Raw genomic sequence first — 26,584 nt, forward strand, 5'->3', positions numbered from 1 at the left:
TCCAAGCTGGTTAATTTAATTTATACATACATTTTACACACAAGGACAGTGAAAGCATTTACAAATTCTCAGTTGATACATAAATGTAAAAAAAGAGAGCGCTGTCCAAATTACATCATCTATAATACTGTGTAGACATGTTTTAACATTAGCACAAGGGAACTTGAGGGGAAAAAAGGAGAAAAGATACAAAAAATATGTATATCTGTATAAATATAAATTCAAGAGTAACAGAATTGCATCACACATTAAAGACAAGCAAAGACTTTGTAGAGTAAAAATACAAAATGTAAAGGATACATGAGTAAGTCTCGAGAGGAAATCAGATTAGAGGACATGAAGCCAGGCAAAGATTGTCAGTCACTACTCTCAAACTTTAAAAACAGAAAACAAAACATATCCAAGAAACACCTCACACACTTTGTGGCACTCACACACTCTGCTGAGAGCCATGGCTGTCATTATAAAGCTTTTTTTTTTTTTCTTTTTAAAAGGAGCAGTCCATCCTGGTCAGTGTGTCTTGGCAATGCAGCCAATGAGAGGTTAGAGAAGTTGAAGGATATCTTGGCAGATATCTGGACCATCTAAAAGAAAAATAATGAATGGTGGTGGGGGGGGGGGGGGGGGGCGTGACAGAGCCTCCTGAGCAAGGAGCATCATCTGTGATGGATTTTGCTGTTACTCTGTAGAGGAGTGCAGTTTTTATCAGCTCACAGACAAAACGCTGGCTGTGTTTACACACACACACGCGCACACACACACAATACTGGTTTCAATCTCGCTTAAACCACCACTGGACGCATTCATAGCAAACAGCTAAAATGAAACTGCAACAAATATGTCTTGAACCATGCAAGAAAACTGTAAATCTGATGTGAAATGTTAACTTTGAACGATCCACTTCGGTCCCGGAAGAGAAAAAAAAACAAAAAACAAACAAACAAAAAACAAGCAGCTTCCGAAGTGTAAACAAGACCTGAGATGTAACATTTTACAGTGGTGAAAACCCTGTTTCCCTTTCCTAAAACAATGCATAACCAGAAACATAGTTACAAAAAAAATAACCATCTGGAAAAAAATAGCTATCTGAATAGTGCTTCCACAGGGAAAAGCCCTATGAAGAGGAAAGTCACTTTCAGAAACAATAACTGTGATATTGTAAATAGCTTTATAATTGTCCTTTTCAGATGCTTTTGTACAATAATGGTTAAAGACTGATTCACAGCAAAAGATATTGCAATAAAATCATCTATTCCATAAGGGGTAATTTACTGGTCTGCCCACTTTCCCTCAACTTCTGCCTTATCTGATTCTACTCTTTACAAACTGAATGACTGTCATGTGTAAACACAGCCAGCAACAATGTGAAACGCAGCATGCTCTGCTACCTTCCCCCCAGTCAAGAATAACAACAGCTCAAAGACGTCTGTGAAAAATATGAAGGTAATAAGGCAGTATTTTTAAATTGTGCTGCTCATGTTAGAAAAGGCACATTTACAGGAAATGGGAAAAAAAATCAAAACATTGTCAAGCAAAACAACAACAACAAAAAATCATCTGTGACAAATCTTATCCACACATTTGCCATCTTTGTGCCGGTTATGCATCGGAGCGTCACGCGAAAGCCGTGACCCTCTTCAGCATCCCCGGTCACTGAGAGAAATTTAGAATACTGCAGAGTTTGGTATTAATTCACCGAACAGTTCAGCTCGACAAAAACAGAGAGCATTAATTGTTGGCTGATTGTCTGTAAGCAAGAACGGAGTGGCTGATAGCATCATCTGATGAGCAGCAGAGCTCCAACACACAGCATGGCACTGTTCTGTAGTAAAATACAGAGTTAAACAAACACTTGAACTTGTGGTCATTTTGGATAAATAAAAGAAAATGTACCAAACACTAACTCTTTGTTGAAGTTGTAAATAGAGAAAGCTATTCATATTCATATTCTTTTTTTTTTTCCAAATTTCCTGAAGCCAACTTTACTCCCTAACTCTAATCCATCTCTGTCTGAAACAGAAGCCTTTACCCCCCCTCCTCTACATTCAGGGCCAGCCTGGCTGCAGGGGAGTGGGAGGAGAGCCTACCTCCAACTGTTCTGCAACACTCATCACCATCCTCATCCACACCGCCGTGGTCATCTTTCCCCATCGCCGAGTGACGTCATGCACTCTGACATTCAGTTAGAAAGGCACACAGCTCATTCTTTTCAAACCCCAAACACACTTAAGTCGACACTTCTTTAGCCACAACAAAAGAAACACGTGTAATAACAATTATAATAATAATGTAAATAATATTAACCACAATTATAAGCAGCATGTTGTAACTGAAAGGAGAATATATATTTAGATAAACCAATATATTTGTACATTTCAGAACTAAACTTTTAAAGGATAGTAAGTGTTTAGAAAACTATATATAATGTATTTTTTTTTTTGTATTGCACATAGTCATACTATCACATGTTTGGCTGTTGGAAGGACATGTTGCTTTGTTTCCATGACTTCCTCCAGATGACAGGAGACTGGTTAAGTTACAACGCAACTGCAGGACTGATCTTTGCAAAATAGCTGTACAAGTGTGCATCTTAGTGAATACGTGTGCGTTTGTGTGTGTGTGTGTGTGTGTGCGTGCGTGCATATTTGGAGCTTTGATTCAGTCCAACCCAAGTAACTAAGCCTCGTCTGACCCAACAGATTCAGGCTGGTGTAGATCTGGGGGGTTTCTTGAATTGTGCTTTGTGGCGTCCATCAGTGAACAGGTAGTAAGATTTCAATACAAGACCTTCTTTCATTTGATCGAGCTCATGAGAAGAATTTACTGCAAACTAAATCTGGCTTGATTTTTACAATCAAGCTCAATACAGAGACTATGTATGTGAAAGTTTATTTAGAGCTAAGTTAGGACAGAGATTCACTCTTTGGAAGCATTTTTACCAACACAAGAATATCTGTAACAACCACCTCTGAGAAGTAAGAAGGATCAGGCTCCAAAACATTACACTGAGCTGATGTTGGTACAAAATGAGGCAGGTGTGGATATATAAGATTGTGAAAACTAAATGCTGCAAAAAGGACACATTTTCTCTCACGCCACAAGAATGCAACTATTTCTCTGTGGGCGAGTGTGTCAAAGGACTCTGGAAGAATTTCTTTGTCCACCTAGTTTGAGCCAACTTCTTGAAACCTCAACATGGACACTGAAATCAACCTGAAATCCAGCATCCTTACGCGACTGAGCTGTAATGAATATGTGCATGTGCGTGTGTGTGTGTGTGCGTATGCGCGTGTCTTTGTAGCTTATTTTGCAGCAGCTGTGAAAAGAGGCATAATCGACAAGTAAACTGGTTCCACTCTTCACATTGCTGTGTCAAATATCTGAGTGTAAAGCAGCTCAGGTAGAACAGGAAGTAGATCCTGTGTCTGAAGGTCATCGTGGTGGTGTTTTAATTGTCCGTAAGACCAAAGGTGGAAGGAATGGGACAAGAGGCCGCTGGAAGAACCGGAATCTCCTTTCGACCTGTACAGTGTCTGAGTCCTGCTCTCCTAACCACCTACGCTTCACCCGATGCAGGTAATCACACACGCAACATTGTTTCTTGGTCCCAGATCAGGGGCTGTTCTGTATACACATTCCACAAGGGGGCAGTGTTCACCTACCCTGCTCCTGCAGTTTGACAATCACAGAGACACGCCTGGGTAGCATGCACACCTCTACACCCAAACATACACAGGAGGAGAGAAGTGATAGGTGGGAGGGTCGTGAGCTGAATGATGAGGGCCGGTAAGACACACAAGCCGTACAGGAAGCCTGTCAGCATGCAGCTCTAGACATACACAGGCTCACACCCCTCCCCTTGCTCTCCCTCCTCCTCTTCATCTTCCTCTTCGTCCTCTTCCTCTTCTTGCTCTCCCTCCTCTTCTGGGCCCATTCTGGCCGCTCCATGGATGCCTGGTGACACCTCACTGGTCTCAAGTGGTTTAGGGTAGCGGAAGGGGCAGCCATTATCGTCAAAGAACCTGCGGAAGGTAAACTCATAGAAAGCGTGCTCTGGGTGTTTCCCATGAGGTGAGCAGAGAGCGTCCAAGGCCCGGGTGCTGTCCCCGCTGTCACTCCACGCACCGGGTCCAACCTCCTCCTCCACTGGATCAAAGTTGGATGTGTCCATTGGGTGGGCGATCTTGGGCCGGTAGGGGGCCAGCTGCTGCCGCAGATTGCTAGAGAAGTCCACCTGGGAGAAGAAGGGGTGAGCCTTAATCTCGCCAGCGCCATTGGCACCCAGGCGATCCTCCGCGGAGCAGCACAGACGGCCGATGATATCCACAGCCTCTGGGCTCAGTTTGACCTGGGCGGGCACCTGCAGCGTGCTCTCCCAGTTAATGACCTGCAGGGGTGAGAGACACAATACACAAAGTTAAAACAATAATATATGATCCAGCTCAGGTATAAATACTTAGATAATTGGATGGTTTCACACCAACAGCTCTGACTTTAGCCATAAGCTATTTTTTATACTGAAAACAGGATTTGAGTAACACCTCCACAAAGTCCACTCAGCTCCTCTTCTGGAGTATTTATTGTTTTCCACAATATAATCGCAAGTATAAAAGCTTAAGTCACACAGCAGAGCGTTCCCGAAAAAGCTATAGAGTAGAGTCACAGTGAAACTGTTTACAGCCACATTATTGTGTACAGCTGTATACCTGTAGCAGGTCTGTCTCCAACAGACTCAAGAACTGCTCATTTACTGGATGCAATTTTAGAGGCCTGGTTTGAACTGCTGTAACCTGAGTTGAGTGTGATTCGACAGATTCTCTCTCTTTTTCTCTGCTGTTCACAGACTGTCCTGTTCACCGTTTCGACTGCATTTTCACTCGCTTTTCTTTGTTTCCGTGTCACTTTTTGGAGCCACCTGATTTCATCGCTCTTACCCAGCCACGAAAACTGAACGAAAGGAGGAAACACTGCAGAGCTTTGATGAAGAGCTGCTAATATGATGTCTAAAGGAAGGCAAATATAATCTGGCACTGTTTAACTGGCCGGGTCTTCTGCAGCTGAACTGATCCAGTCACACCAAACTGACTTTCATTAAGCCACTGATTAAAATTCTAAACAACAGCAGGGATTTCGTTCTTCTTCGCTGACCTTAATCTGAGTCTCAGTGGGCGTGGGGGCAAGGAAAGGCGGCTGCCCCACCAGCATCTCAAACAGGATCACTCCCACACTCCACCAGTCGCACAGCTGTGTGTAACCTGCACACGAAACACACATCAGGTTAATTGTCTTAAGTGCTTTCTATTATTTTCTTTCAATTTTCTATTGTATTGGCTCTGTGTTAGAGTATTTATCAAATAACTGAGGTTAAAATGCTGACTAGTAACAGTAACTGACAGTGATGATTCACTCTGATGTTTTGTACAAAGGTCCAACATTTTCTTAACTGTAGCACAACACTAAGGCTACAGTGTCCGCTGTGTTCATCCCTCTATTGTCTGCACTTAAACAGCACTTACTCATTACAGTAATGCTTAGGGTGGTAACTACAAAGATATTACAGTACAAAAAAATGTATTACAGACTCCACTCCACATGCAAAGGTTTGTTAAACTAAGGTAAAAAAAAAAATAGTTACACAAGACTTTTGTTACAAAATTTCCCTTCTTGACTTACATTTTTTTTGAGTTGTCTCATCCTCATTTCAATCAAGAAGGGAAATTTTGCAACAAAAGTCTTAAAACAAAAGGAAATTAACTTTGTTCTCTTTACTTTGAAATTCCATAATAAATAAATAACACTGCATACAACTCTGAAATTAAGTGGCACATGCAAAGAAAGAGCAGTTTTGTACTGTATGGGGTTCTCACTTATCACAACAGGTGAGCACCCTTTGTCAGTCATCAGGCACTCTGCAGTAATTATCCTTCTCATTTTCACACACCTTTGCGCAGCAGCACCTCGGGAGCGATGTAGTTTGGCGTCCCCACCAGGGAGTGCGCCAAGCAGCGCTGGTGCTGCCGGTTGGCGCGTTGCTCCAGTGTCATCAGCCGGTCGCCGCACCGGCAGTTGGATACATCATCCCAGAAGTCACTGGGTTCCATGCTGTCTTGTCTGATGTGGCTCCCTGAAGACAGAAAGCGAGAAGAAAAATGACAAAGAGAAGGACACAATCCTGCATTGCCTGGTGAAAGTCACAGGTAACAACCTGAACAAATGCCAACACTCTGATTAGCCACAGAAAACTGCTCAAACTTGGTACCTGCAAAGTCTGAATGCAACTGCATGTTCATTTAAGTTTGCCTGAGCATAATTTTTAAGAAAATACATTCAGAGCCTGAACTATCTCTATTAGAAATCAATGAGCATGACGTGTACAATAGTTCTAAATGTTGCACGTCGCAAACATCAACCCACTAAACCCACCCAGAGTCTCTTTGAAACTGCACTATTGTCATGGGAGTATGTATGCGTGTCTGTATGTTTAGATATTCTGGTCCTACAGTATGAACAGCGCTAAACCAAACTGTCCCACCTTTCTGGTAGTACTTGGAGTTGTGCGTCCAGCGGAAGCCTGTGCACAAACCAAAGTCTGTCAGCTTGATGTGTCCGTCCTGGTCAATGAGGATGTTGTCTGGCTTGATGTCTCGGTGGATGAAGCCCATCTTGTGTACACTCTCAATGGCTAGTGTCAGCTCCGCCACGTAGAAGCGTGCCAGAGGTTCAGGGAAGACCCCCATTCGGATGAGCAGGCTCATCATGTCTCCTCCGGGGATGTAGTCCATGACGAAGTAAAGGCTGTCACGGTCTTGGAAGGAGTAGTAGAGACGCACCACCCACTCGTTGTCTGCTTCTGCCAGAATATCCCGCTCTGCCTTCACATGAGCCACCTGCATGAAGATAATACCGAGTTAGCGTATGTTGCATAACATCTTATCATGATCAGTAACCTCCACAAAGGCACAAATGTGATCTGCCTCATTTGTGTTTGAACCACTACTGTACAAACATGGAAAAACTGGCGGAAATGCACAGGCCAGAACTCAAAACTTAAACAGGCAGTACATGAACAAAAATGCATCAATTCACCTGGTTGCGGTTGAGAACATCTTTCTTGCGCAGTGTTTTCATGGCATAAAGTGCATTGGTGTCAACTTTACGCGTAAGACATACTTCACCAAAAGCACCTATGCCCAACGTCTTGATTTTGACAAACATAGACTTGTCCATTTTAGCGCGGCGTAGCCTGTTATAGTTGGACTCTTTCTGGTACAGCATCTTCCTCATTTGCTCTTGTTCCACTTCGGAAAGGCCAGCCTGGGCAGGAAGGAGAAGAGAGGTTGAAGAGGGATGGTAAAGGGAAGACATAGCGTCTACACAACCTTTTCAAAAGCAGCCTTAGAAAGAGTTTAAAGATGGGATTTGTCAACACTGATTCATAATGACCAAGGAATGTGGCATGAGCTGAACTCAGTTTTTGTTTATTTAACTCATTATATGACTTAACTGTCTGGGTCTGGCTGTGGTGTTTTTTTTTTCTACTCTAAAAATTCCTTTCAGTCACACTAAAGAGAAAAAAAAAGGCAGAGGCCAAAGTTCTGATTCAGGACAAGCACATCAAACACAAATGCAAAGTCATTCCAAGACAAAGATCTTACTGTCTACAATAAAGTCTGGAGGGAGAATTCTTGGCACGACGAGCTCCTGTGTGTCACTTCTGTGCCCATTATAGTTCTCAGCTAAAGATCTGAGAGCTTTACTAGTTATTTTTTAAGCATTAAGTATAAATTTCTTCAACCCTAATCCTGAGCATTTTCCAAACCACACGGATTGATGGAATTATTAAAAATAAGTTTTAGCCATCAGTCTAGCTTTCTTTAAATACGCTATGATACTCAGAGCTTGTTAAAGACAGGCTAATCTTCACAGTAAATTATTTGCTTCTATTATACACTTTATAGATTTGACTTCTCTGATGCAGTGCGGGATGTGAATACGCGGCACTGAAAAGCATGACCTCTAAGCTTGGATAGATTTATTCAAATGAAAAATGCAGCATGTTTTTTTTTTGTACCTTGGACATCTCCTGTTCCAGCTGAAGCCTGCGGTTGAGTTTCTGGTGGTAGGTCTTCATCACATTCTCTATGTGCTGCTCCATGTAGAACTTAAAGGCGAAAGGCGAGTAGCTTTTGATGCGCGACTCCCTCTTTTCTTCATCTTGTCCATTCTTCCTCACAGGAACAGGAGATGTCTGGATCTGCTTCTTGTCTTTCACTGTTTTTTCTCCCTTCCCCATCTTTGTCTTCTCTTTCACTGGCTGGCTGTCCTCAGCCTTTCCACTCCCTCCGCTGCCACTGTGAGTGTTTCTGGCAGTGGAGTTGTTGAGATCCTGAGCTCCACACACTCCTCCAGCTCCTTCCAGGGCCCCTGTATCACCAGCTGCCCCAGACATTAGGAGGTTTTTGGGGTAGGGTGGTGGTGGACAACGTGGCTCCTGAGCAGGCTCAATTGAGTAGGTTTCTTCTGGCATGTAGGGCAGAGGTTCTGATGCATCTTGGGCCTGAGCAGTCATCCAACCAGGGTGACATGGTCCTACAGCTGTCTTTGGTTCTGGCCTCATTACACGGATACTCTTGACAGGCTGTTGGATGGGTGGGGATGTTACAGCTGTGATGGTATTAGGGGGGCCCAAGGAAGGCTCCTGTTTCCCATTAGTAGGGGGTGCAGCCATCGCCGGCCGGACAGAATTTGGACCTGCAGAGCGACTGTTGAAGGAGTTAGTTCTGCTGGGGACACGCACTTCACCTCTGAATGGGCCCTGGGGCTGTGGTTGCCTGGCCTGAGGGGTCCCTTCAGGGGCTGGCGGCCCTGCCCAGTGGTGCTCATAGAGGTCCAAGTTGAGGCTTGCCCTGGAAGGTGTCATCAACCCCTGGGGCAGATCTGAGAAGTCAGGGCCCATGGCTGCCACAGCACCTGGGGAACGGGACATCATGTGGACTTGGTGGGAGGTGGGGCTGGCCTGTCGTGGGTGAGAGTGAGGGGGAAGGTACAGGTTAGCAGGGTAGCCTCCACCTCCTCCTCCTGGCCCATTCTGACCCATGCCTCCTTTCCCCTGCATGTTGACATAATTATCTGTAGGTGACATGGGGTGTGGTGGCAACTTGTTCTGGAAGGAGGGGGTCCTCTTCACTCCATAGCCTGCAGGCTCCATCATGTGTGTTCTGGCATGGCTGTAGTCATAGGGTGGGCCTGGGACAGGGCCACCTGGTGGCTGTGGCTGGAGCTGCAAAGGCTGGCCAGGGACATTGTAGCTCATCATGGGCCCATGCTGCTCCATACTGCCAGGGTAGCCCTTCTGCTGTGCCCCAGGAGGATACATAGTGCTGCCTGGGTTGCTCTGGGTGGCCATGACAGGTGGATAGGTGCCCATACTGGGAGGTCGACCCATTGGGTTTCCCATTGCAGGGCCCTGTGTTGCACTAGATGGTGGCATCATGTAGTTTATAACGGAGGGAGCATTCATGTATGGTCTTGGCATCTCACCCTCATGGCCATAACCTGCTGTCCCCTCATATATAGGAGCCCCCAGCTGATGATACTGAGGCATGGCACCTGCCTCATCTGAAGCCTCCAACACGGGCCGGTGGTCCATTGCATTTGGCATTCCAGCTTTTCCTATAAGGTGAAGGAATAATGAATCACTGAACATATTAAGCTATAATAGGCAAAATTTATTCAGCTTTTTGTTGCTTACACTATCACTTAAATACATGTAGTAAGGAGAAACTGAAACCTACTAGCCAAGTCAACTTGATGACTTGAGGTTGTATTTGTACCTGGTGAAGTTTGCTTGATGACACGAACGATGAGCTCGTTCCGAGGGTCGAGGTAACTCATCTTGCTGATGTACTCTAAGGCTGCTTCGATGTTCCTGCTGCCCGTCTGCTTCAGCGCCCGTATCGCCATCTCCTGTGAAGCAGCCACATGCACAAAAGGAGATGTTGAGACTTCAATACCTTATTTTACAGTTTGATGAAGTAATACATAAGTATAACTAAAATCTGGGCATGCATTCAATGCCAGATTTTGAATCTTAAAAAAATATAGATTTAAAGTGCGTTACTGTAGGTATCTGAAATCAGTTACACAAAACGTAAAACAGGCTTACATCCAAATGTCCAACCTTAAAAACACACACACACACACACACACACACACACACACACACACACACACACACACACACACACACACACACAGAGGGTCACTTGGGGTCACATACCAGTGACTTCCTCTGCCAGGCACAACAACATGCAAAAACAGCAGGAGGCTAGAAAGGCCAGTTAAAAATTAGTTACTGGTTTTTCTATTTTGCAGTGAAATACACACACACACACACACACACACACACACACACACACACACACACACAAACACAAACACACACACACACACACACACACACACACACACACACACACCAACAATCAAAAAGCCTATTAGTGAATATATATATGCAGCTTTTGTCAAAGAAAACTCTTTGAACTCAAGTATTTATCTTTCCACCACATGATCACTTGTATTGGGTGAAATTATTTCATGTGAATGATTCATAGTTTAAAGCACTGCAGCAGGGTGTGGTCCTGTGTGTGCCTCAGAGGCACCGACAGACCAGCTTCACTGGAAATGAGCAGTAAGAAATCCCTCTAATACAGTTCATGTACGTTTCAGCTTCATTTAAAACCAGTTACATAACTTACCGCTATTTCCCAAACCATAAATCATATTTTACATTTTGGATTTTGTTCTTCCTACCCCAGGTTTGGTTTATTTCTGTGTGGTATAAGAACAAAACTTGGTTGAGACTGACATATGTATGTCATCTTAATCTGCAGTTGCCATTATTTTAGAAAATTGTGGTAAATACATGTTAAAACACAGACTAAGAAACAATAACACGCAATATTTAGTTGTTTTTGATATTAAAAAAATGGATTGATTTCTCTTGAAGAGCCATTTCTGCATCTTCATTCTCCTCCTTCATGTAAATCTGCTCTTTTTCCCTGGCTTGTCTCCCTTCCTTGCAGGTGGGGCGCAAAGACTAAATCCCAGGCTTGGAGACGTGCGCTCTAACAGGTGGGTCACTATAAAAGCCAACGGTATGTAGGTCACCTATGTGAAAAATGTTGGTTAACCACTTTGGCATTTTCTATTCATCAGTTGCTGTGTAATTTATGATTGAGACACTGCAGCAAAAATGTGGAGGAGGGAACAAGCAGACAATTCTTCTCCAGTTTGTGGCCTTTGATTAAACAATGCCAATCATTCTTTTGGTTCTTGTACTCCATCAAAGCGGAACTTTTTAAAAACAGCTCTCAGCTAAAACCAAGAAATCTTAACATGATTAAGATGAAAATCTTAACAGGAACTCACAGTGATTTAAAACTGCATCGCCTCTCCATATCTGTATTATGGCTGAGTTGGCACAGGGTGTTTCTTCAATCAAAATTACTGAAAAAGCAAAGCAGAAACCTAATGCAGTAAAACCAGATACGCCTGTGATCACTGCCATTTTGGACAGAATGTGTAATTAGTGAAAGAAAACCATGCACATGTGCGATTGACAATTCGCTTTAATGCACGAAGGCAGCTGCAGAATGACCTGAACTGTCTCGATTTTTGCCCTTTGGGCACCAAAGGAGACTGAAAAAAAAACAAAACACCTGAGTGTGAGGCTTTAAGGATGGAAAATGATGGATTGTAACCAACTGACCCGAACATCAATATCGTACCTCATCTGGCCCATAATCCATCACATTTCACAGGTTATTGCACATAAAATGACATATGATCTTGACCTTGGGGACAATTTGGTTTAAGACACATTAAGTGATCACTGTGTGTAGGTTTGATTAAATTTTGACTGTAGTGGGAGCAGCAATTCTTGTGAACTACAAACTGACAGACAGATGAACACCTTGCCATGGCACAAGCTCACTGGTCCATTGGACAGATAATCTAAAGATCACTTGCAGAAGTAGTTAGGAAGGATGGAACAAGCCAGACCTTCACTAATCAGCCAATCCCAGGGTTTGTCAGTGATGTCACAGACAGCATTTGCACAGTCTAGTTCCTTGAAACAGATGGAAACATGATGCAGACTTAGCACAGGGCTTATCAATGAATATCAAGAGTTTCTGTTACCGTGACAAAACTGCAAGATTAAAGTTACTTAAAGAACAAAAAAAAGCAAACAAAAAAACCCCTGATGAATATTGGGAGTGGTCCTGACAGTGTTTTACATCTGTAAATATTTACAGATGGCTGAGGATGTACCAGAATGCTGGCCAGCAGCCTGGCAAAATGATCCAACATGATAATGATCCAAAGGACACTCCCAAAGTCCCACAAGACTAAAGAAGAAGAAAAAAAAAGAAAGGAAACTGACCTGACCTGAACCTAATGTTCAGTGTTTATAATATACCTGGAGTATTATAAACAGAGTAAGTAAGACACCCCTCCAGCAAAGACAAAGAGTTATCTCAAAAGAAATGTAGGTTCAATGCCAAAGCCAGGAGGACGGACCCTCACAAGAGTACTGAAAAAGAAAAAACATTTGAGTGTCATAAAGGTGTACTGACCTTTCTTGCAATAGCTTTCTATTGTAAGACCTGCATATGTAAACAGTCAGGTTTTAATCTTTCATACAGACAAAATACCATAAAACTCCATTTAGAAGTAAAGAAATTACTCTAAGGTGATGCAATCTACAGTCATTAAATGTGCACACACACACACACACACACACACACACACACACACACACACACACACACACACAGCTTGTTAACCATGATTTCTGTTACTGTAATTCACTGCATTTTCAGTCAGAGGTTGCCCATTATGCAGTTATTATCTTATTTGTTTAATCTGCTAACCCTGAGCAGGGCTTGAGTTTGAAAGCACAAATCCTCTGCACCTTAAAAGCGGCAAATTATTTTAAAGAAACCAATGCCACGTTTCTGAATTAAATTCCTTTGGATGGTGTGATGGGGCCAACAAGAGGATGAGGAGGATCACAATTTATCTTCACAAACTTAACATTGTTTTCACAACTGTAAACATGCAAACATCTGGAACACCAGAGCAGGAGGAAGTAAAAAAAAAAAAATCACAGAGAATCTCTCTGAGAGAGCAACCCACACCTAGATGAGGAAATTCCCCTCAAAATGACACCTCAGAGCGCAGACATTTCAACTCAGACGTCTCAGTCAGGGGCAGAGACGCTCAGGCGCCCCTGCTGGCCACACACAGGAACAGCAAATCAGCCTTATGCCTTTTACCCCTGATATTAAAGGCAAATTACACAACGCTAAAGTACTTAACCAAAAGAGTGTGCTATAGATGTAAAACTTGTATTTGGATATATTAACTATAATGTCATGACAACTTATCATTTTAATTAGTCTTAAGCCTTTAGCTAATTACGAGTCACCACTAATAACTCATATACTTTCTCTGGTGCGCTTTAGTACATTTAGTGCAACTACGTACTGAACTGAAAACACACTGAAAAAAATTATTTATTGTATTATTTGTATTTAACTTTTCTATATTTATCAGTATCTGTTAAGGGGCTCCTCAATCTGGGCAACCACAGCCCCGGGGCCCACGAGACACAACACTATTTGAAGTGATTTTATTTCACCATTTAATTCTTAATATTACTCAAAACATATATCTTATGTAAAGTCCTCTGAATGGTGTCTGTGTTTGAAACATGCCATACAAATGATTGATACAAAATACTGCAAAGGGAACATTAGAGGCATTTTACTTTAACATAACACAAAGGAAAAGCTTGTAATCTAACAACAGAAGGAACAAAAATGGCTTCATCCTAATAGAGGAAGGAGATGAGCAGATGAGAAAAGTTTGATCCCCAAGGAGCCATTTTGCAACCATTTTCTGTGGTTTCTCAGACAGACGGGCAGCCTGTATTTGTCAGGAGGAAACTAAATCAAACACACTAAATGACAAAAATGGGAGCATGCAGCAACTGTGGGCAGAGTCATCTTTGAAAGCCAGGAAATGCCAAGGCCACACACTTTCTTTGCCCTCTGTATTGTGTGTTTGTGGACAGCATTCATCTCTGTATATGTGAGTATAAATACACTCGTGGATGCAACGTGCACAAACCTCCTTTTTTTGCCTCCTCCCTTTGCAAGCATATAACATTAGCCTAAGACTGACCACACAGACACACGCACAGGAAACAGAGTATAAACATTGGTGTGTGTGTGTGTTACATTCCTGCGTAGCCAGTAGAGAGTGCTGGCTGCCATAGCCGCCCAGTAATGTCACTTTTTATCCTTCTCGCTTCAGTCTGTGTGCTTTCCTCATGTCGGGCTGCTTCTTTAAAATTCGGCTTTGCTCAAATGACAACAGTTAATAAACATATGATTTCCAGTTTTTTTTTGTTTGTTTGTTTAGCATTTAATCCTTTTTAAGATTGAAAAGAGCTCAATTCTTAATTCCCAATTCCAAATGCCCAAGAAATCAAAGTTATGATATGCCATTTTTAAAAAAAAAAAAAAAAAAAAAAGAAGTGGAATAATGATGCATATGATCAGACTGTCTCTCCAGTCTGAAGATATCCATAGTGTTTCACTTAGTTACACACACAAAATGTGCCAAATAGATCAGTCTTTGCCAATGCATAAGTGCCTTAAACCTGCATTCTATCTAAAGGCCACCAGATGGCGATAACTATGGTTGCAAACAAGACTTCCATCCCTATAGTGGTGTATGGGAAAACAGCTGTCTGTCTTGACCTCTGTACACACCTTCCTGCTGAGTTTATGGGCTCGCTCACTCAGTTTGGGGTCATACTGAATAAAAAATTAAGTCTATTTTGCATCAATGATTCAATGAGCCTGCGGTTTCAGTCAGACCAACCAATCCTTGCTACATGCTGATCATACTCATTGTTCAATACAATATGAACAGAATTAAAGGAGCATTCAGTGATGAATGGTGAAACCCATTAAAGGCATTTCCTTCTCCACAGTCATCTCCTTTTCTCTAAAATTTTAGCTTTTGAATCACATCACACAGTTTTTGTAAAAAAGCCTAAAATATTGGATCAAACCTCAACTGACATTAAACAGCTCTGACGCAGAGAAACTGAGATATACTGACCCGTCAGCACAGCAGTACGCTGCTTTTTTTCCTCTTCCTCTGTTTAATCATGCACGATCACACATGCGTGTGTGCGTGTGTGTGTGTGTGTTGGGCGGAGGCGGGCCTGGTGACCCTGGCTGTCATGGTGACAGATGTTCGTTGCTCACATTCCTCAGCTCAGGAAGCAGGAATTCAAGCTATTTGCAGTCTGGATGGGCTCTCTCCCATCTCGCTGCCTTTCGCTCTCTCAGTTGAAAATATCCAGGCCACATTTGCACCCCTGTCATAATGGTTGTGGGCCGCAGGCCGCTGAGTTATCCAAACACATAATCACCAGCCTACAAACTCTATGCAGACACACAACCTGCTGTGACAGACTGACAAAACAAGCACAAACAAACGCTGTTTTTCTTTGCACTATGGTGATTTGGGGGAGTTTAATTATCATTTTAACCCAATTCTGAGACACATTCCAGCGCAAGATCCTTCAAATCTAAGCCATATGGGGGATGTTTAGGAGTGCAGTGCAGATGGGACACGCAGAGAGAGGCGTCCGTGCCTCATTTCTACATCGAGTGCTGTGATAAACTGTCCTGTTCTATCATGCTTTTTAAAAAAAAAAAAAAAAAAAAAAAAAAAGCTCCTCAGCAGACACAACAAATGCACCACAATGTTTAAGCGGAGTGACGCCTTTCTTACAATCACTGCTAGCTAAGGAAAGCCTTGTCCTCTATGCCAACATACAAACTGTGAACACGAGACACACGCTGCATCCAAGTCACGTTCCGCTGGCCTCATCGTTACATAAACACGATCGTGTATGTTTGCTCACACGGTAATATGCTTAGCGGATTCCCAGCCACAGTTTCCCCTGCATATACAGCAGGAGGCCTGTGAAGATGGCCTAGAAGTTAAGAGAAGAAAAACAAAAACTGAAGAATGCACCCCCCCCTTTTTTTTTACTTCCTTTCATTCCATTTCATCTCAATGCCTTGCATTCCTCCCCCACCCTCGATCCCCCTCCAAAACATTTCCGCCCATTAAAAAAAAAAATATTATTATGTAACGAGCTGCATAGCGTTGTAATGTGTCGCTGAAAAAGTAGAGAGATGAAGAGGAGGAAGATAAGCATAGATTATAAGAGTTGGGCTGGAAAAAAATGGACAAAGAAAGCAGGAGAAGTGGGGTTGGGAGAGGATGCAAAAAATTGGAAGCAAGAGCTTAGCTTAGCTACTTTTCCTGCCACAGCGTGCTGAACTTTCTCCTCCGTTAGGCTGTTCAGACAACTGAAATCAGTGTTGTCCATTCAAAGCATGCTCTTTTCCCTTCAGCAAAACAATATCAGAGAAAAGTAAATTAAAAAAAGCTTTATAGGGTCAGTTTTACCAGATATGTTGTCTAATAAGATTCAGAGTGGACTGAAGGCAGAAAGACTGACTGCCTTACTTCCTTGAATTCATCCACACACCACGTGAATGAGGGCAGTCAGTCGGGCAATATCTGCAGCAATATCTGGTTCAACTTAGGATTAAGTGGCGCAAAGCAGCCGCTCACTCAGAACCTGTCACTGCTTAATATTCGAGGATGGTTAACAGTGTCAGGGGACTCAAATCAAATCAAATGCTCTTATCCATACTGACTGTCACACTGTGGGATTTATTTTAGTAGCAAGTGTTCTCAATGTGAAATTATTTGAGTCCAAACTAATCTCCGAAGCTCAAGTTACCAACATCTTCAGAGGTATAGCATTACTGATTTTACTTCAATACCTTAATCATTCACTGGCTGTTCGTTAAACATTAACAAATAAACAGGTTTCTGAATAGAAAAAAACCCACAGAAATGTACAGAAATGGTGTCTGACAGACAGACGGGAGACAGAGGAAGAGCAGGAGAGGCGACATGTTGGGTGGTGACTTGACTGCAGCAGAAGGAACTGTTCCACCCTGCTGCCATTGAATGTTCACTTCCTGTTTGCACTGACTGGGCCCACGCTGCTCTGGTCCAGCAAAATGGCGGCAGCAATGGAGGTCAACTAGGCAGGACTGCAGCAGCCTGACAGGGGTTTTTTGTGATAGTGTCCAAAGTTACTGTTTTCTGCTATGAAAAGAGATTCATATATGTTCATGTTCATAGTTTAAAAAAAAAAAAAAACTGATTCAGGCTTGAAGCAACCAAAGTGTGACGCTGATGGTTTACATACATGGCTAATAGTTACTTCATAATTTGAGCCTTTTGAAAGCTTGTGTTCCAGCTGAATGACTAATCCTGTAGACTTCATTGTTTTCAAGATAAATGAAAGCTAAGACACTCAAAGAATTTCAGATTTTGAATATTTTGAAATAACATCCTGGTAAAAGCTTGCTACCATACCAAGGTAAGGTGTGGGGTTCAACTTTACTTGAGAAAATTTAACAGTTCCTTCCAAAACATTAGCAACTACATAAGCTCAGAGTCAGACCTGAAAGGGTTTCTTTCCCTATAGTGCCTAAATCTTTGTGCTTTACCCCATTTATGTGGTCCTTATGTTCTGGTGGGCTGGTTGGTGCTCTTGAAATACCCATTTCAACAGGAGGGTCTTCTCTTGTTAGAACTGCTATAGAACCACGAAATGTGGCAAAGGATCCCCATCACTGGGCCAATCTTTAATGTGGGTGTACTTGAATGTAGTTGAGCAGAATATAACATCATCTCAGCTCACAGTTCTGCTTGAGTAAATGTACTCAGTTCAAGTGCCATATCACCTTAAACCTTTAACAATACTAGAACCCATATCTGGGCCCAAAAACATTTGCCAAAAAAAATCCAGGAGTGTTAAAGGGTTAACGAACATTTCCCCCAGGTCTGTAGTTTAGAACATACTTGCCAATCCAAATATCCAAAGCATTCCTGCCATCCTGTTGGGCAACCAACCAAGAAACCTAAAACCTGACTTGCTCATTTTACAGGGCTTCCACAAACATCATGGACTCTGGAGTGGGCTTTTCTCTATAGACCACTGTAGCCTTGTGGGCTAATAGCTATTTTAGTAGTGCCTCAGATCTCTTACTATACAAAAATGTTTAGATTTGAGACACAAACACACAGTCAATGTCATGTTTTCAGGACATCAAGAATTGGCATGTGAATTACGTATGGAGTTAGCAGTAACCTCAAACGATCCAGAAGATAAAGGGCATCAGGTTAAATGTGCAGCTCAGTGCAGTGTGTTAAGAGGTGAACAGCTTCAGGAAATGCTCTAGTCAGGACCCAGGATGTTCTAATCATCATCATTTTTAGTCTTTTGTGTGAAGGAAGGAAAATAAGCCTAACAGCCTAACAGTTTTCAACTAGCATCCAGGAATCCAATAATTCTGGATTCAGAAAGCACCAACTGTCTCCTGTCCTCAGCCAAAACATCCAATGTGTTACTAAAAACTATGAAACCACATGAATATTTCAAGACAATTAAACAAAGCTGGTGTTCGGTTTCTTGAAACCAGAAGCCAAATCCTCAGGTAACAAAAAATATCAGCTGATATGTAGGTTAAGAGGGGTTTGCTAAATGTGCAACCTTAAACTATAACAATTATCACAATACACTAAAAAAAAAAAAAATCTGTCAAATTAATTATTGTGCCCACTTTAACTCACACACACAAACAAAATACAGAGCAAAGGTCTTGCTATCAGTGAATACCTGACATACAGCGGATGTTTGGCTGTGATAAGCTCAGATCGATTTGGCTGCATGGGGCAGCCTCATAAACACATGTTGTGTATGGGCTTGAGCGGCGCATTCTTTACATACCGTGCTCCATCACAGGGCTCATCCTCAAACTTTTTAACCACACATGTACCAAATCTTAACTGGACTCGCTGGATTTTGTGATGATATGCTGTAATTTAAAAATTTGGGGAAGTCCCCCAAAGCCCCTCCTCATCTCACCCTCCCCAAAACAACCTTTAAAACCTAAGCTGAACGTGTGTCAGAAAAATATAACGCTTTATGGAACGATTTCAGCAGTTGGAAAGTGTGAGCTGGACTCTCCCACGGAAATACGCTCCCTCCTCATCCAGACCTGATGTTTGATGGAATACTTGCATTCCTTAAGCGGGACAGAAGGCGTGAACGCCAAACAGCCCATTTGGGAAATCCACCTGGTATTTCAACATTCGGCTCAGTGTTACGTAACTGAAGCACTATAGACTTGGCTAAAGGAGGCTTGTATTGCATCTAAGAGCACAAAGCACACCTGAAAGCTTTCTTTAAAAATTCCTAACTGAGAGGAAAAAAGTGGCTTTGAAGGGAAGTGGCAGTTCAGAAACCAAGCAACACTGAGACACTAATTATTAACATATTCATCTCTCTCTTTGAGGGAGTCTTGTGATTGTTTCAGAAATTTTGCACATTTATACAACCAATAAGTTTGGTCTTGAAAAGACTGTCTGAATATTTATTTAATAATGATTGAGATTTGTTTAATAAAAAAAAAAAAAAAAAGCAGCTTTATTTTGCAGCCAATCCAGCTGAATTCTGCTAACTTATTATCACCTTAAAGCAGACAGTTTGGTAACTTGGTATAAACAGAGCAAAGAAAATCACCCTTTCATTCCCATGACAAGCCGTAGGAAACTCCCGCCCTCCCTCTGACTCACCTTGTCACAACCGGCGTTCACCAGCTCCTGCAGCATCTGCCGGTTCACCTCCCCGGCACCTGCTGGGTGTCCTGACCCAGAGGTTGAGCCCGACTCAAAGGGTTTGAGGGACTTGCGGATTTCCCGCAGGGCGTTCTGGTAGTTGTTGAACTTCTGCGGGGGTCTGAGCTGCTGCTGTCGGCTGGTTGTGTCTTTCCCGCCCTTGCAATCTGCCCCTTTGCCTCCCTCGTTCCTGGAGCTACCTCCATGTAAAGCCTGGCTCACCAGCTTGGCTGGCTGCTTCAGGCCCTCCTTGATCTCTTGAAGCCTCTGCCGTGTGTTTCCCACATACGGGGCTGCGGGGAAAGTCTTGGGCCTCATGGCCTCAGTGCCCAGGGCAGGGACCTACTCTAAAAAGGGAAACACACACACACACACACACACACACACACACACACCCCTCCAAAAGATTCCTTTCAAACTTGCTGACCTAAATAGATAAAAAGCCTCCAGGAGCACATATCGGAGGTGCAGATTTATGTCCCTAATTTGTTTGCGTCTCACTTTGTATTTCTGATTCCTGCTCCTGCTGCGGTGGATGAAGGCGAGGCAGGAATACTACAGGAATTACATGGTGCGATTTTCAAGGCTCAGGTTCCAGCTTATTCCAGGAAATGCAACTGGTCACGAGGGCATCGTGGAGCCAAATGATGATGATGCCAATCTGCGCCTGTGGGGGAAGGAACGGAGTTAGTGCATGAACACTGGGCTTCTGCGTAGTATTCAGTTTGACCTTAATTTTCTAAAATCAAAGCACACACAGTACAAGGCAGGTCACATCTTAAAGTATATGTGCCATCACAAAAGTAAAAAAAAAAAAAAAAGGTGATATTCAAAAACCACATGCAACCAGTCAGACTTTTTGGGACCAAATTCAGTATCAGTCCTGCGTAAGCACTGCTGCATACTTTATGCATAATCCAGGAATGCTAGAGGTCAAAAAATACCACCTGCGCCCCCCCCCCCCCCCCCCCCCCCCAAAAAAAAGCATCCCATCAGTGCATAGCTGTGGTTGCACAATTCAGCCCCTGACAATGCATACCTCTGGTACGTGGTCGTCGGTAAACACCCGTCTGAGAGCACTGAGCCCCAGCATGGGGTCACCCAAATCTGCGGCCCTCCCTGCATCAGCCCCCACTGCCTGTGATGCTCCCCTGTGATCAGACATATGACACCATCTGACAGCCTTATCTAGAAGAACATGCTTCACAGCAGGGTTACTCTGCCAGTGCAGACGACATCTGGACAAAGTGCACACATTTCTGTCCGGAGCTTCATGTGAGGACCCAAAGTGAAACAAATCTGGTGGTGACACAGTGACGAGTGGAGCGTGTAAATGTCTCTCTGTTTTTTTTCCCCTGCCATGAGCACTTATGTTAAAAATTACAAACAAAAAAATTGGGAATAAGAACTAACAGGCTGCAATGACAACAATTTTCAAACTTTTCATCTAATCGCCCATCCCTACAGTCCAGTGAACCTTTCAATGACACAGTAGATCTGATGCCTGTGGCCCTATGGCAGTATTATATTACATGATCATTATATTTATGTCTGACCCTCGTCAATATATGCAACATTGCTCCTAAATCAGCTGAGTTAACAGTTTATATATCAAATCAAACAGTTAAAAGTTACAGGACATCCCCAATGACTGAGGATAACATCGCTCATTGCTGTGTTTGTCTCTCTCTTTTCTTTGGGTTCCACTTAAATAAAGTCTCGCCTTATCTGGCATATCAGTACCTCTGCAGAGGAGACCCTGAAGCTGACAGGCAGCTGGGCTTCCTGTCTAACTGAGCAGCTCACAGGATTCCAATAGTTTAAGAGAAGATTTCCATGCGGCTGGCAGGTAATGCCAGGTCTCCAGATACCAATCTCACCAGCACTGAAAAAACTGCTAGATACAATCCTCTTCTGGCAGGCTGTGACATGGCTGTGGTTTGAAACTCATGTCTGCAATTCCAAATATTCTGTGAAGCAATCAGCTTTCAATTGATCTGGTTCTATTTCAAAAACTCTGCTTGGCTGGTAGTGTAGTAAAGAATTACACCTGACAATTATCCTGACAAATGGAAATTACTTAGGGGTAATTTTCCTTGATGCCTAAATAAAGTTATTATTTCATCTATCAGAACATTTTCTGTGATTGATCTATGCAGACATAAAGAGAAGCTGCAGATAACCTCCCTGTCTATATGTATGAAGGAGGGATGAGTCTGGCTCACCACATGCTTACGTTTTACCAAATACCTTTCATTATATAACGTGCAGCATGATGGATTGAAGAAAGAAAAAAAATAAGACTTTCTGCAATAGTCCGATCAACACCAGCGATTATTTCTGCCCCCACAGACCAAGGAGATGAGCGGGTCATCATATTATTACAGTCATGGTCACTGTGCAGAATGTGTCGGTGTTTGTGAGTTATTATGTGCTCGTAACAATATTACATCACAAGAGAAGCTGCTTGTTTGGTGGCTTTCAAAATGTGAATATTAGGTTAGCCACATAACTACTTCAAATTCTAAAAACAAAACAAAATTAAAAAAAAAAACATTTATGTCTAAAATTTGAGCCAGTATTTCAATATTTCACTTTTTTTTTTTTTTTAAACTCCCTAAAACGTTGTATTTTTTGTCTAAAAGCAGTCAGCTGAGCATCGGTCAAATTTTTTCCTCCTCAAAGACATCTGTCTCAGGGATAACAGGATCACACCTTTGTCTCTGTGCTCACTATAGCTGGCAATGCCAAATGACTACTCGAGACCTTTTAAAGCAGCTTCAGATGAGCTAAATCTAGAGAAAGTGTTTGCAGACACCAAATAAAGCTTGAAGATGTATGCATTAATTCACTTTTCAGATCTAATTTTTGGATGAAATAAGACAATTTATAATTGTCACAATAAACCTTTTAAAACGTGCTACAGCTCTGATTCCCTGATAAATTGGTTCGGCTCTTGAGTAACGTGGTGTTAGAGCAAAGTTGGAAAACGCTGGAGTCATTCTACAGACTCCCAGAGACTCCCATGTGTCTGTGTGGAGGTACACAATGAATACCTTGAAGAGAAAATGCATCAAAACTAAAATTTACAATTCCAGTTTTTGGTCTTATGTAATGCCAAACAGCGGCAATCAACTCCATGCTGCGATATTCTATATTTAGATATTAAAAAATATGTTAGAAACAATATTATGGTAACCTCATATCACTCAGAGCTACTACCAAGCAGCTGCAGAAGAAGGCGCTTGAACTGCATCCTCAATCTCCTCCTCCTCCTCCTTCCTAGCAGTCTCCATCCCTTTGGGCCATTTTAAAGAGGACACAGCCCTCACTGTTTGTACAGATTAAACTTTGCATAGACAAAAACATGCTTTTTCTTTTTAGTCTGCTGGGTTGTGGGGTAACATGGGGCCAAGCTCCATAAATGTTGCCCCATCTCTGGGATCTCTTGCCTCCATTCCTGTGATGCTTCAGGCGCCGTGTCCAAGCAATGAGCATTCCATTCCACAAGTAACTACAAGTAAAATACCACAGCACAATCATGGGGCAGTACGCTGACCAAAATAACCCAAAACACAAACTACATGGACAGTATCTGTCTATAACTGTGAGGAAGGGGGAGGGGAGCATCATGAGACAACCTAAAAAAATATATAAAAATAAAAAAATTCTACTGGGGGGGGGGGGGGGGTAGAAAGACCAACAGTGGTTTTCAAATCAGCACATCCAACTCTAAAACTTACTCCTACTTTATGCTACAACAACAGGCACTGAAGAAAAATAGTGAAAGAACCTGTGACACAGATTTATCACCAAGTGAGAGCCAATGTGGATCACTTTAACGTGCACTTCCTCGAATATCCTCTAATGACTTCAACAAAACCGGCCACACAGATATCAAAGGTGAAAAAAACAAACCAAACCCAAAAACACTTTTTGGTAATATAACTTTTCCCTACTAGATATTTGACTTTTAATGGCTTATATGACACATTTAAATGCACGTTTCAGGTTATGTCTTCATGGGCATGTCTCTAATCATAGCACACTATTGCTCAAAATCACATCTCCTCCCTTTGCCACACTATACTACCATTTTTATTTTATTTTTTTTTGGTCTCACAAAAGACAATAACTGCCCACTGTGATGCTATAATGGGAATGAATGTGTTCTGCAATCCTGGACCACACAAAATACTGAGCAGTACGAGCAGCTGGCAGGCTAATGTTAATAAGATCATATCTAACCTGTGTGACAGATGTGAGAGAATGTGGACGGTAATGTCTCTGTGGTGTTGGGAAATTACGAAGCAGGAGGAGGAAAGAGTGCAACTTCCTAGTGGGCAAAGCTAAGCTGGTGTAGCCAGCCAACAAATGAGATATGGGTAGAGTGGGGGTGAATTGTCCCTTTAAAATCAAATATGGTAGTAATAATACAGGTTAACAATAAACACTGTAATAACACTGCCTGCATACTTCTACTATCCACTCTGCTGACACCATCATCACCAGCATCACCAAGCATCTGTTTGCATCTCAGTGGTTCCTCCTTGACAGAGACCTCTGACGTGCATGACTTGGTTTGCATTACCCAGGTCTGCTGTCACTGTTGAACTAATCAAATCCCAACAACAAAAGTATCTCAAACACAGCGTGTGTGTGTGTGTATGTGTGTGTAGCACTGTGGCACACCTGAATGAAACATAGTTGCATCAGTGCCAAAGTATGCAGATTCTGAGTAAAGTGAAAACAGCAGATTCATATCAAATAACTCAACTTTTTCCCCATCAGATTTAGGTGATTTTAGCCTGTTATAAACTGTATTTATTCATTCTACCAACTGTGAAATCTTTTTCAGTTTAAAATACTGAAATGAATGCAGGTTGCCCTGAGAGAGCATCCACAGCACAGCCTCTGTTACTGTTAGTGGTCCTCAGAGGGGCTCTAGTAGAGGTCTCCAAGCTAGGCTGCCCAAATAAAAAGCAGTGCAATTTCTCCAAGGAAATGACATATAAAAATAGACTAATCTCTTCAACTGGCTTCACCCATTTACACCAAAGCTTTTAAAACTATCACACAGTTGTATCAGTATAGTTTTTGCCTTAGGGTCTGTGAGCATAAACGTTTGGAAACCCCTGTTTTAAAGCGCTGGGGCCTTCTCAACAACATCCCAGGCTTGAGTTGGGGGCTGAGCAGCAGCAACACATTCCAATGCAGGGGGGGGAAGGAAAATGGAGGTAGTCCTGTAAACCCCAAAGAGGCTCAAACTTCCAGGGTGACAAAACCCCATTCCGTTTTCTAAAACCCTCGCTTTATAACACACCCATAACGGAACGTTTTGCTCAGCAACAAGTCGTGGAAATAAGTCACACCACCACTCCCCTCCCAAAAAAAGTAACTCTCAACTTACCATGTGATAGAAGTGGCAAGAATAACTCAATAATAGAGAATAAATTCCGTCAAACGGGAACTTTCTTTATGTCCGCTTCTCGGCTGTTGAGCGCGTATCCAGCGGAGGAAGCTCAGCGGGTAAATATGATGAAATGAGCCTCCATTTTCTCCCCAGACTCCAGGCAGGATAAGAGCTTCAGCACAAAGTTGGACACTCGCTGCATTGTTAACATTCCTCAGGTCACGTGAGGTACCAACGCACGTCAGCACGGACTCGAAGATCGTCTATCACGGCGGCGCCGCTCACTCCCTATTTTAGCTAGGAGCTGCTGGTGCTGCTGCTGCTGCTGTCAACAAATCCAACATAAATATAAAATACTTCTGCATAAGCAACGTAGTACAAATATTTCAAGTGCATCATTAAGTTTTAGCTTTGATTTTAAAGATAAGATAAGCATTGAAAAATAATAGCGACTAAGAAGAGGGTTTATGACAGAGGACGCGGGTTCGAATCCTCGGACTGGCATGTATTGGAAAATTGGATTGGAACCCTTGGACAGACTGAAACCGTCTGGGAAGGCTTCCGAGAACCCTCAAACTGGCATGGAAAATTGAGGCGGTGAGGGTGAAGTGCCACCACCTGTCCCCACTATCATTAGCACCGCTGTGTGCCCTTGAGCAAGCCCCTTAAACCCCGCAGTTGCTCCCCGGGCGCTTTCTAGCTGCCCTCTGCTCCGCATGTTGTACTATGTATGATACGTACTGCATGTGTGATGGGTTAAATGCAATGACTTAATTTCGCTGCATGTATGTGCGATATGTATAAACAGTAACCGCAAAACGTAACGGAGTGAGATGTCTCGATTTCCTTCCTCTGAAACAGTCGAGGCGGAGCTTGCTCCGCAGCATTTTCCTCTTTGATAAATAAAGTATATCTGCACATTACATTACTTAGTCACCCCTCTCTGGCCTTGGGAATGATCAGTGTGAAAGCAAATAAAAGCTTATACTAATATCAGTTATCACAGGACAGCATGTACAGCTCAGACATTTCATGTTTTACACACACACACACACACACACACACACACACACACACACACACACACACACACACACACACACACACACACACACACACACACACAAATAATCTTGGCTCTTAGGTACTGAGTAAGCAGCAAACGGCTGATGCAATTCCACAACTTTAATTTTTCACTCACAGAAGCTATATTAAAAAGGAAAACTAAACAAGAAACCTTTAGGAGTTTACACATCATGGAAGCACATGCACCCGTAACAACAAAGTCAAACAGCATGTAGTGTGAGAGAA

At 42.6% G+C, this 26,584-nt stretch overlaps 1 protein-coding gene across 1 annotated transcript; it reads right to left on the bottom strand.

Annotated features, from left to right (window-relative positions):
* lats2 (large tumor suppressor kinase 2) lies at nt 1-25,455 on the bottom strand. The gene is made up of 10 exons (XM_030757602.1): nt 25,271-25,455; nt 20,362-20,527; nt 19,819-20,207; nt 9,834-9,966; nt 8,072-9,672; nt 7,087-7,314; nt 6,533-6,887; nt 5,942-6,124; nt 5,149-5,255; nt 1-4,387 (listed from the first exon to the last, which is right to left on the bottom strand). The coding sequence occupies exons 3-10, from the start codon at nt 20,176-20,178 to the stop codon at nt 3,830-3,832; spliced, it is 3,525 nt and encodes a 1,174-aa protein (XP_030613462.1). The 5' UTR covers nt 20,179-20,207; nt 20,362-20,527; nt 25,271-25,455; the 3' UTR covers nt 1-3,829.
* Between the last annotated feature and the right edge of the window lie 1,129 nt (nt 25,456-26,584).

This window comes from Archocentrus centrarchus, chromosome 21 (genome assembly GCF_007364275.1).
Source record: "Archocentrus centrarchus isolate MPI-CPG fArcCen1 chromosome 21, fArcCen1, whole genome shotgun sequence".
Classification (NCBI taxonomy): domain Eukaryota; kingdom Metazoa; phylum Chordata; class Actinopteri; order Cichliformes; family Cichlidae; genus Archocentrus; species Archocentrus centrarchus.

What these genes read in the sequence shown, in the direction of transcription:
- lats2 (XM_030757602.1), bottom strand. Translation starts at nt 20,178, where the DNA reads ATGAGGCCCAAGACTTTCCCCGCAGCCCCGTATGTGGGAAACACACGG. An exon ending in CATCAAGCAAACTTCACCAG is followed by an intron (nt 9,673 to 9,833) that starts GTACAAATACAA and finishes TTCACCTTATAG; the next exon opens with GAAAAGCTGGAATGCCAAAT. An exon ending in CGAGGTGCTGCTGCGCAAAG is followed by an intron (nt 5,256 to 5,941) that starts GTGTGTGAAAAT and finishes TTTCGTGTGCAG; the next exon opens with GTTACACACAGCTGTGCGAC.